This window comes from Mesoplodon bidens (assembly GCF_964165515.1).
Source record: "Mesoplodon bidens genome assembly, chromosome: 10".
Classification (NCBI taxonomy): domain Eukaryota; kingdom Metazoa; phylum Chordata; class Mammalia; order Artiodactyla; family Ziphiidae; genus Mesoplodon; species Mesoplodon bidens.
In genome coordinates, this window is record NC_138172.1 from 49,002,397 (window position 1) to 49,015,099 (window position 12,703).

Genomic DNA, 12,703 nt, shown 5'->3' on the forward strand with positions numbered 1-12,703 from the left:
GTTGACACTGGATAATGGATACTGGGGAAGTGGGAAGAAATCTTAGGTGACTCATTACTATTTTCACTCTTGCAATACATTTGAATTTCTTCCTCATAAAAGTTTAAATACCTTCTCCCTCTGACATAAAAAGTTATCAAATTTTATCAGTCCGAGACACTTCCTTAAAGTTACATAGGGGAGAACGGTTGGGGGAACATAGTAATTAACTTTTATCTTCCTGCTCTCTGTCATTTCAAAGAATTAGAAGTCGTATACATGGCATATTATTTGTGTAGCATCATAATTAATGTTTTCCAGCCCTAAAAATATCCTACACTACACACTATAAAATAAAAAACATACTTCAGAGAAATCAGCAAGTCTCTCTGCCACGCAGTATACCGAAAAGTAAGTTACTGTTAAATTATGGAGAAAGCAAATGAAAGGGCTCCATAAAATGTTTCGGTTAGGAAGAAGAGTGGCAAGAGAGTCCATATTCTATTTTAAGTAAATTACTTGACACATGATTGTGGTCCATACAAAAAAAGCTATTCTACAATTGTCTGAAATATCACCCTACCAAACAAACAGCGTAACATTTAAAAACTTTTCATCTCTGCATCTATATTTCAATTTACTTGTTATACTATATATCTAAATAAATGCAAGACAGCTAAGGAAAGTATTGGCCTCTGTTACCATGTAAATCTATGTTAGGAATCTCTAGAAGCAAAATTAGAGATTTTATCACTACCTGTAATGCCTTCTCCATTTCTGCCCAGCAAATTCTTATTTGTCTTTCAACTTTCAAATGCCCCTTATTTTGTGAAGCTGCATATGGCTGGCCTGAGGGGCTAACACATTTCCTATGCCTGTATTTTCTTCTATGAAGACTTAATTCCTTTGCATTGTTAAGTGTATTCTGACATCTTTGTCTCCATACTAAACTATAAACGCTTGGAGGGCAGGAACCCTACATTTTGCCTGACTGTAGTAGAGGCTCAGTAATTGCTTGTTACATCTTTATACAGTTACTTCCTTCAGGGTAAGGAGACTTAAGGCCTCCCCCAAGAAAGAAGCCTAAAGAACTAGCTCAACACATGTCACTACTCAGTCACCAACACTTTCTCCTGGAGGCAATTCTTAGATAACAGGAAAACATTTCTAAAGTGCATTTAACTTAAAAGCACACACAGGTTCCCTGCCAGATTTGTCTTCAATTATGGTGTTTTGTGTATGTGTGTTTTGTTTTTTTGTTTGTTTGTTTTCAATTTTCAGCCACATTGCGTGGCTCACATGATCTTAGTTCCCCGACCAGGGTCCGAACCCCGTCCCCACAGCAGTGAAAGCGCTGAGTCCTAACCACTGGACCACCAGGGAATTCCCTTCAATTACGTTTTGTTCAATCTTTCAACAACTACTTTTAACTACCGAGCACTAAGGATACAGCAACTTTTAGAATTTGGGGTAAAGAGATGCATTTTTCAAAATACTGAATTAAGGAAAAGTCAGCAGTTGGTGAAATAAAATAATGAATTAGACGCTCACTAAATTTTTATTCTACTATAGGTTATGCTATGGTTTTATGTGAGGAGAAATAAGTTTTTATCTGAACAAAACAAAATTTAAATAAGATTAATGTAGACTTTCAGCCTACTTAAATTATTTTAAATAGTTCTAAAGCCTCCATTCTAAAATTATTAGCATTTTTCACAGTAGGATAGGCACTCAATGCAAATCATTTTATGCTCTAACGGAAGTGGGCCTGAGAGAAGCTCTTTTTTGTTGTGGTTTTTTAAGGCTCTATTACTACTACATGAAGTGTAATATCCTTTTATGTTTTTAAAATAAGTTGGTAAGTTATCTCTAACTGGGACTCCTGTCTCCCTCTCAAACCAGTACTGAAAACAGTGAGGTGTAACTTGTAGCCAGAACCAAGGAGAGACCACTATACCTGAGAGCCAAGCTAAGGCATTATGAGAACTCTGAGCTGCTTCCTTTTCTAAAACCAAGTTTAGAATGTAATATAAGATTGATACTGGCCATATGCAGACCAAGTCTTTACTGGCTGCATGGATAAATACAGAAGTGTTCTAACTTCATTACTAGCCACTTAATAAATTAAACCAATTCTCGCTGTTTAAAAAAACCTCAATCCCAGTTCAGTCGGTGTCCATTCTAACAACAAGAGCATCCTTACTAGGCAATCAAACATCCCTAAGTTTTAATTTGCTAAATTAAGAACTCAGATACTTTATGAAGAAAGTCTACTTTCCCCAAGTGAAATTATCAATATATACAAGATTCAAAATTGTATGAATTCAGTCAGTTGAAAAATAAAGAGGTAACTATTTCCTTTCAAATGTTTAATACACAGAAAACTGGTACTCTCCCAAAATAAGATGCAATTACTTGTTACAGTAGACTCCACCTGCCTACTCAATGTTGTTTAATTATGGATTTACATACAATGCATTTTTCTTTCCTAAAAATGTGAGTCACATCTCAAAATATTCTTGGCCTCCTACCAACAGAGATTCCTAGCAATGCCTACCTCTTTTAGTTAACGAGCAAACATTCCCTAGGGAGAAAACTTAGAGTTTAGACCAAGTGAAAGTATTCTTCACTACATTAATGGAAACAGTGTTATTTTGTTGCTGTTAAAAAGCTAGCAGAAAACACACCAGCCATCAGAATTCAGCAATTTACTCTCTGATTTTTTAGAGGGAGGTTAGCAACAGGGCACTGAAGATGCTTTGAGAGATGGTAAGTGACAAGCAACGTGAGATGTGCTTCTAGAATTACCAAATTACTTTGCTTCCCCACAAAGGGAATGCAGAAAGCGGTGGAAGGACTCACCACACCATCAGTCTGGGTTTTAGGCTGCTTGGAGGAATCCAAAGCAAAGATAGTATACTCAGAGAGAAAAGCAGGCTCTGCTATCATCCCGGCTAGGAGCTGTCTCATTCAGTGTAATGAGCAGAGGTATAAAAATAAAACAAAGGATGAAAGACAAATCATAAGGGCATGTTGCAAAGTGTTCTCACCGCACAGCACACACAACGCTATAATGGCCTTGTGCTACCACCACTGCTGCCACCCATCCCTCCACCCACAGAAATAGTAAGTTGCTGGGAAAGGCCAGGAAGGGAGATGAGGTGAGCTGTTTTGGATCTCAAAACTCAACTTTAAACAACTTGCTTATTGGCATACAAATGATATATGCAACAGGCACCACAGCACATCTGGCAATTCAGTATGAGAGCCTATACCAGTAAGAACAATACATGGTAAAGAACACAAAGCCTTAGTATAACAAATATTGAGCCACTCATTTTTATATATTCAAAAAGACAGCATGGAAATTTATGGGGAGTATAAACACATAAAACTTTAAATCATCATTTATTTCTACTTATATACAAATACAGTTTTCTCCAATACATACAGAAGAAACTTTTGAAACAAATTTATAATAAGTTTTAAGGATAAATTCTATTATACTAGGTCTTTTGATATATATTCTCTTCTGAGCTTCAATTTTCTTTCAGAACCTGTATACTATACACCAAAATACTAGCTATCATGAATTAGATGTATAAGAAATTATAATTAAAATGAACTTTTTCATGGTGGGGGTTACACAAACATACATATGTAATAAAACTGCATAAAACTACACACACACACACACACACAAAACAGGTGAAATCTGAATAAGCTCTGTGATGTCAGAGAGGTTACCAATGTCAATTTCCTTGTTTTGATAGTGTACTATAGTTATGTAAGATGTTACCTTTGGGAGAAACTGGATAAAGGGTACACAGAGCCTCCCTAAGAAGAAATTTTTTAACCTCCCATGAATCCAATTATTTCAAAATAAAAACTTTAAAAAACAAAAGTTTTGCAACATTAACTTAGCTGTTAATGTATATTATATAATATATAATGAAGAATTATGTCATAAAATAAATGTCTGCAAAAGTTTAAAAACTGACACTTTTCATCTCAGTGCTCTAGAGTTATGGATAATGACTAGAGCCTTCACTAACTCTTCATCTGGTCCTACATTAGAGGCCACCTTACAGATGAGACAATTTTTTTTTTAAAGTCTTTTTTGGTTATGTTAGTAACTGGTACTCTTTGGGTAGGATTCAAGAATTGATCTTACACTAAACCCTAAAATTTAGTGTCAGTAGTATACTAAAATACACTAGATGCCTGTTTGGCTCTAGGGTATCATATAAAGTTTCCACTCCTGCTGAAAATCTTACTCTCCCGGAAACTCAGAAAAGTCATCTTTTGAGTGGATGTTATCTTAAGTTAAACGCTATACAAATTCACTCTTCTTAGGCTTCCAAAGTTAATTTTTGAAATGAAGTCATTCTTCATATCACATAAGGAAATAATTTAAAACTTCACAGTTAAGAGTAGATTTGGGGCTTCCCTCGTGGCTGAGTGGTTAAGAATCCGCCTGTCAATGCAGGGGACACGGGTTCGAGCCCTGGTCCAGGAAGATCCCACATGTCGTGGAGCAACTAAGCCTGTGCGCCACAACTACTGAGCCTGAGCCCTAGAGCTTGCAAGTCACAACTACTGAGCCCAAGTGCTGCAACTACTGAAGCCTGCACGCCTAGAGCCCATGCTCCACAAGAGAAGCCACCACAATGAGGAGCCCGCACACCGCAATGAAGAGTAGCCCCCGCTCACTGCAACTAGAGAAAGCCTGCGCGCAGCAACGAAGACCCAACACAGCCAAAAATAAAAATAAATAAAATAAATAAATTAAAAATTTTTTTAAAGTAATTTGGAATTTTAAGAGAAAAACACAAAAGCTGTATAGAAACCAGTATAGAAACACATGCTGACCAAACATTTCAAAAGAAGGTGCTACCAAACGATTTACATTCCATGCCATAGCCCAAGTAAAAAAGCAAAGTATGTCGAAATTAGTTTCCATTGACAGCTATTTCAAAGCCTAAGGAGGCTTCCTCCCCACTTGTGGTCCTTGTCATTTGCTTCTTATGCCTATCAAAGTCTCCCAAGATTCAGTTCTCAAATGTCCTCAATAAGTCTGTCTCAACTCTTTCAAACTTCATTGAAATTCTAATTCAAATCTGCTAAGAATTTAATTCGCCTCTTCTGTGTGGTCCCATCAGTTGAACTAACACTGACTAAAGTTTTATGTATCTCAACATTCATGACCACTACCTAAAACTCCTATCAGATGTATGTTGAAAGCTTTCAATCTATCCTCCATGTCTCTTACTCTTAGATAATTATCTATCTCTATCTCTGTGTTTTTGGTGGGATTACTCAGTATTCTTTTCAAACTCCCTAATTTTCCCTTGAACTGGGACCAGTCTGAGTTTTATTCTGATTTACATTCTTATATCATTTTTTTTTATTTCCAGGATTTCTAATTGGTTCTTTTTCATATCTATCTAATCTATTTTTTGGCCTGTTTTTTCCCCACAATTCTCTGTTCTTTTTAAGAAAACTATTACTTCATTTATCCTACTGAAAATACGTGTTTCAAAGTCTTATCCAGACTGCCCTTTGTGTTTTTTGTTTTGTTTTGTTTTGTCTTTGCAGTATGCGGGCCTCTCACTGTTGTGGCCTCTCCCGCTGCGGAGCACGGGTTCCGGACGCGCAGGCTCAGCGGCCATGGCTCACGGGCCCAGCCGCTCCGCGGCATGTGAGATCTTCCCGGACTGGGGCACGAACCCGTGTCCCCTGCATCGGCAGGCAGACTCTCAACCACTGCGCCACCAGGGAAGCCCCAGACTGCCGTTTTAATTATTCTAATTTCACCTGGAATAAATTGATATCCCAATTCCGATTTTTATTGGCCGTCTTCTTAGCATTTATTTTAGCATTTTCATTTACAGGTTTATTTTGAGGAAGGTATTTTCCTTCTCCTTCCTCCTGTGCTCATCCCTCCTTATCCAGTCAATCTGATTCCCTGGGCCCCAGTTTGGGTTTCCTGCCCTATCACAACACAGAGGTTACCACAGACTCAGTCACTAAGTGGATGCGAGGTTTGGTTCAGTTGTTGGTCACGAAGCCTCCCTAGAGACAGCAGCTTCTCACAATGGGCCGCAGAGAGCTCTATGCATCAGCTGGGAAACGCTTTTTTCAACCTCCTTTCACCAGTGCCATGAGCCCCACCTTAGCCTCTGGCGTGCAGCACTCAATCAAACTCTGGCAGCACAGAACCCTCCTAGTCCTTCTCAACCAGAGTTCAAAGAGAAAATTAAGTCCTAATGCCAGCGGAAAAGCATCTGCTACCTAGCATCCACTATATGTAATGAATTAATATGTCTCCTATGTACTAATGTACCTCCTATTAGGAGAGGGACCCTAAAAAGTTTAGTATCTTTTAGTATATCTGCCTTGAAGAGAAGAGGTCCTGTTTCTATCTTCCCAGACACTGTTATATATAGCTGTTAGTAGCAACACTTACTTTTTTGAGTCAAATTCACTTCCTTCTTATTTGCAATAATGTGTACCTTAAGAAGCACACAATATACTCAGCAGAAGATACAAGAAAAAAACTGCCTATAGTAGCAGCCATTAAACAAAAAAGATAGCAAAAAAGGACTGATGAACACTGAAAAGACCAAGGCTATATAAAGATGGTAAAAAACACATATCAGGCCAGAAAACCAGGAAAGTAACAAAACAGATTCAAGTAATTTCTGCTAAGTCCCAGGGCATCTGGGACTTGAGAAAAATAAGTCATCAAAGATCAGCTTGCCACTCCAATCCTGAGAATGCTCACTACACTCATCAAGAAAGTGGAATCAAACACTGGTTCATATTTTGTTTGACAGAGTAAAATAAAAAGAGAGAAGATTCATATTATATTACTAATATCAGGAATAAAAGAGGAAAAATTACTACTGCATTTACAGAAATAAAAAGGATTATAAGGCAATGCTACGAACAACTGTATGCCAACAAACTGGACAACATGGATAACACAGACAAATTCCTAGACAGACACATACTACCAAAACTGATGCAGGGAGGAACAGAAAATATCAACAGAACTATAAAAAATGAAGAGATTGAATTAGTGATCAAAACACTTCTCACAAAGAAAAGCCCAGGATCAGATGGCTTCATTGGTAAATTATACCAAACATTTAAAGAACTAATACTAATCTTCAAAGTTTTCCCACAAAATACAAGAGGGAACACTTCCCAACGCATTTTATAAGGCCAAAATTTTCCTGACACCAAAACCAGACATCACACACACACACAAAAGAAAACTGCAGACCAACATCTCTTATGAATATAGACACAAAAATCCTCAAAAAAAAAACAAAACTAGCAAATCAAATCCAGCCATTTAAAATTACACACCATGAACAAGTGGAATTTATCCTATACAGGGCTGGTTTAATATCCAAAACCAATTAATATAACACATCGTATCAACAGAGTAAAACAAAGCCACAATGTCAATCTCAAGATGCAAAGAAAGCATCTGACAAAATCCAACACTGCTTCATGCTAAGAACATTCAACAAACTAGGAACAGAAGGGGACTTCTTCAACATGAGAAAGGGAATCTATTAAACACCAAGGCTAGTATCATACATAATGACAAAAAGACTGAATGCCTTTTCCCTAAGATCAGGAATGAGAGACAAGCATGTCTGCTCTCACCATTTCTATTCAACTGGAGGTTCTAGCCAGGAAAATTAGGCAAGAAAATGTAATAAAAGGCAGCCAGATTAAAGGAAGATGTAAAACTACCTCTATTTGCAGATGACTTGATCTTGTACAAAGAAGAAACTAAGTAATCCACGAAAGAATGATTAGAACTACGAAATGAGTTCAGCAAGGTTACAGGATAACAAGATTAATTTATAAAAATCCAATTTTATTTCTGTAGAATAACAAGAAAACTGAAAATGAAATTCAGAAAACAATTCAACTTATATTAACATTAAAAAGAAAAAAATATTTGGGAATAAATTTAACAAAAGTAGTACAAAACTTAAACTCTGAAAACAATAAAATTTTGTTGAAAGAAATTAAAGAAGACCTAAATAAATGGAGGAGGAGAAGGAAAAGAAAGGAGCAAGAAGAGAAGATAGAAAGTTTCCAATTTATTAAACCCCTCTCCTTACAAATAGAGTCAGAGAAAATGTTAATAAAATGAGTATCAGAGAACAACGGTATATTAAAAATGCACTCTGACCAGCAGAGTTGATTTAAGGAATGAATGACTGGATTAATATTAGGAAACCTATTAATATAATTCATGCCCTATCATTAGATCAAAAGAAAAAATATGAGAGTTGAATAGATACCAAAGACAATCTAACAGGCATGGCTTTTCCTTTGATTAACTGACAGAGGGTAAGTAGGTTATAATCTAACATCTAACAACAAAAAAAAAGCATATCCAGCTTTGAAAGCCAATTCATTTAGGGGCAAAATTAATTCCAAACTTAGGAAGAAACATTTATCACCCATTATTTTGAAGATACTTCTTAATAATTCCTAAAGAACGATGCCTTTAGAAGCCCTGAAACAAAGAATAAATTCCAAAAAAACGAACAAAATTCAAAAAAAGAATTGTCCAAATCTGAGAGTATCAAGAATCCCTGTTAGGGGTCATCACACGGAGTGTGAAAATTGACTTGGAAATACAAAGACAACCACTAAGGTAAGAGGCAGCATTTTGCTTCTGAAAAATATCTCAGATTAAGAGAATAAGAAAGAAAAAGGGACACCTTTCTTGAAGCTTGTGAAAGCACCTACTCCAAAGCAGCCTGACACTTCATTGTTTCTTTCCCCACAATGTCACTCTTAATACAAAATGCAGTGTCCATGCTGTTCAAGAGCTGGTGAGTACAGAAGCCTTTTCTTTTCTGTATAATAACGATCTTTTGTATGTGATACACAAATTATGAGTATTTTCATACTTCTGAATTCACTTGCCTTCACAAGAACCCTGTGAGAGTAGATATTCATTTCACTACAATTTGAAGTTGAGAGAGCTGAGGCTCTGTGAAGTTAAAGAAAGCTGCCTAAAGCCACACAGCAGGTAAGGGATGGAATCCTGTGACCCTTCTACTACACCAGGCTCTCTCTCTGCATGTAGGGAAGCAAAAAAAGCATACAGTATATATGAACAGACATCTACTAAACAGAACAGAATCCATTGATTAACTACAATAGTTTATTTCTTTCTATGCATTTTTTAGTCAAAATACATATATAAAAATAAACTGATCTCTAAAGTTTAATTTTAAAATAATATGAAAAATTTGAACAGATGAGTTCCCAGGGAAAGAATGGACATGCCTACTTTGACCCCCAATCTATGAGGAAGTGCCTCCACAAGACAGCAAACTAGAGAACAGGGTAGCAGGGAAAGTGAAAATATCATTCCTTTGAAAGTTCAGCAGGCAAAGATGGCGCAATAACATCCCTAGGGCCCCAATCCGCATAATGGTCCATCTGTTTCCCTCCCCTCGTGAGGGGACCTACGCAGGGTAAGTGGAGCAGCCCTTCCCGTCTTCCGTGGCTGCCCCAGTAACAACTTAGTAAGCACCTACCACATGCACGGCACCACGTGAGGAGAGTTACCTGCTGTACTACTGGTAATCCCCACACCACCACAAGGAAGGCATTATTATTGCCATCTTACACATGAGAAAACCTCAGTCACTGAAAAGTCAACCTTCAAAGATCCTTCAGCCAGCAAATCCAGATGACTCCAAAAACCAACCCCTTCTCACTAGTCTATTCCAGATCTTACTCCAAACAAATAAACATATTCTCATTCTCTTAGAAAAATCATTAGACTCGGCCATAAAAAGGAATGAAGTAGTGATACATGCTGCAATATAGATGAACCTTGAAAACATGATGCTTGAAAACATGATGCTAAGTGAAAGAAGCCAGATGCAAAAAGTCACATATTGTGTGATTTCATTTAAATGAAATATCTAAAATAGGTAAATCCATACAGTAGGTAAGCAAATTAGTGGTGGCTGGGGAAAAGGGAGAATGGGAGTGACTGCTTAATGAGTAGGGGGTTTCCTTTTAGGGTAATGAAAATATCATGGAACTAGACAAATATGATGGATGCACAACATTGTGAATGTACTAAATACCACCTAATTGTTCACTTTAAAATGGTAAATTTTATGTTATAGGAATTTTTTCTCAGTTAAAAAAAAAAAATCGGAGTGGAGCAGAGGGCAGGAGGACAGTTAGTGTCATTTGCCTAGTTAGCCTTTTACATGATGCCACACTACATATTGCTCAAAGGCACCCCGCTCTAGAGGCAAAAAAGATTCATCTCAAGCAACACAAAGGGGAAGGAAGCCCTATGATGACGGTACTGAGGCTGTGCCTAGGATCCCCAGGAGAGAGTACCAGGTCAACTGGACAGATCAGCCATCTGTGCAGGATGAAAGAGCGCCAGAGAGCCGCAGACCTCAGGGTCAGTGCACATCGCCCTACTCTCCTTTGCCTTTAATGTCTACAATCATATAGATGATTTTTTACAGCCCTATAAGGAAGCCTGAGACACTGCAATCAAAGACAGACTTACTTAGATTTACATATAATATTTACTAATATGGGAAAATAGACATTAGGATTTTCAGCAATAGCTGAAAAAAGGTAAAACATTTAACTGATGGAAATTAACTTAATTTCAACTTAATGAAACCATTCTACTTCCCAAGCATTCTAGATTGCATAGACTTTACTGTACCTACTGGAGAGATGGGACAAATATTTATAATTTGAATTAAACTTCCACATTTTGCTAAAAAGAAACTTAAAACTAAAAGTGAGGATCCCACCACTGACAGAGTATCTTCCATCTTAGAGGTTTAACAAGATGAAAAACCTGGGGCGGGGTGTGGGGGTGGCGTGCAGCATGGTGACTAACAATTTTTTTTTTTTTCTTGCAACAGGAAAAAAAATTATATTTTCATTGACTTGTTTTGTAAATCTGGATTTTTACATTAGGTTAAGACGATACATCTGTATTTACCATTTACCTTAAGGTGGATTATGGTACAAGATGGATCTGTCTTAGACTTTATCTACCAAGCTTTTTTCTTTTTTTTAACATCTTTACTGGAGTATAATTGCTTTACAATGGTGTGTCAGTTTCTGCTGTATAACAAGGTGAATCAGCTATACATATACATATATCCCCATATCTCCTCCCTCTTTCATCTCCCTCCCACCCTCCCTATCCTACCCCTCTAGGTGGACACAAAGCACTGAGCTGATCTCCCTGTGCTATGCAGCTGCTTCCCACTAGCTATCTATTTTACATTTAGTAGTGTATATAAGTCCATCCCACTCTCTCACTTTGTCCCAGCTTACCCTTCCCCCTCCTCATGTCCTCAGGTCCATTCTCTATAACAAGATAATTTTATGTAATGCCCTTTAATCTATAAGTTAATCATGAAATTTAAAAGTCCTTTATTTACTGTAAAATAAGTTGAACTAAAGTTTACATTTCACTCTGTGGTCAAAAATATCTTTTAGAGTTGTTAGAAAATGCTTAACAAGCAAGGAGACGGGGCTTCCCTGGTGGTGCAGTGGTTGAGAATCTGCCTGCCAATACAGGGGACACGGGTTCGAGCCCTGGTCTGGGAGGGTCCCACGTGCCGCGGAGCAACTGGGCCCATGAGCCACAACTACTGAGCCTGCGCGTCTGGAGCCTGTGCTCCGCAGCAAGAGAGGCCGCGATAGTGAGAGGCCCGCGCACCGCGATGAAGAGTGGCCCCCACTTGCCGCAGCTGGGGAAAGCCCTCGCACAGAAGCGAAGACCCAACACAGCCATAAATAAATAAATTATTTTAAAAAAAGCAAGGAGACGAAGTGATGATACTGCTTTGGCTTTCAATCAGAAACCATTTCTTAAACTATACCTATAAGCACAGGACCTTTAGTATTGAAATTTGGGAAGAAATAAAAACTAACCTTTAGCTTACTTAGCCTGCTGTAAAAGAATGCTCAAACCATCCCTTTCAGAAAGGATTATTTTGTAAAGATATATTCAATTTTAATGTTTTAAAGCATCCTAGATAAATCTTTTTTAAAAAAGCAATAGTAGCAATCAACAAGTTGTTTTCAAGGTTTCTACTATATTACATGTAAACCAATATACCATAATATCAATCAATATAGTAAGTGTAGGAATGATGCCATTAACACTGACTGCAAAAAGTGTTTTCACTACTCAGTACTGCAGCTTTCATTCCAACTGGTTACACATATACACTAAGTTCAACAACATTAAACTTGAAATCATAAAGTTAAAGAATTGCAATATTGCAAATAATGCATAAGAAAATAAGATCTCAAAGAAAGTATGCATATACTTTATACTCTTATGTACTTTGTCAGATTATTTAAATACATAAACCAAGGACACAGTATATATGCCATTAACTTTGAATGCAAAAACTACTATGAAGTTTTTAAGTTTATTTTGCTATCAACATCTATTAAATAAAGGTTTTTTAAAATTATGTTTTAAAATAACATCAAGGAAGTTTGGAAAAATCTTTCAAATTTTTTAACTTGCATACACCCTATGACCCAGCAATCCCACTCTTAGAAATCTATCCTAAAGAATAACAGCATTATAACTTATGCATTATGTAAAATGCTCAGTCCAGTACTACTTATAATACTGAAAAGATTATAAAATTTGACT

General features: G+C 37.1%; 1 protein-coding gene across 5 annotated transcripts in view; it reads right to left on the reverse strand.

The window, feature by feature from the left end:
* GOLGA4 (golgin A4) overlaps positions 1 to 12,703 on the reverse strand; it is a 116,453-nt gene that overhangs the window by 87,211 nt on the left and 16,539 nt on the right. For 3 of the 5 annotated variants that reach the window (XM_081245802.1, XM_081245801.1, XM_081245800.1), the window contains exon 3: positions 2,842 to 2,940. The exons of the other annotated variants lie outside the window; for them this stretch is intronic. In XM_081245802.1, coding sequence (XP_081101928.1) covers positions 2,842 to 2,940 — 99 coding nt within the window. The remainder of the gene's footprint in view (positions 1 to 2,841; positions 2,941 to 12,703) is intronic. 5 annotated transcript variants of the gene reach the window in all.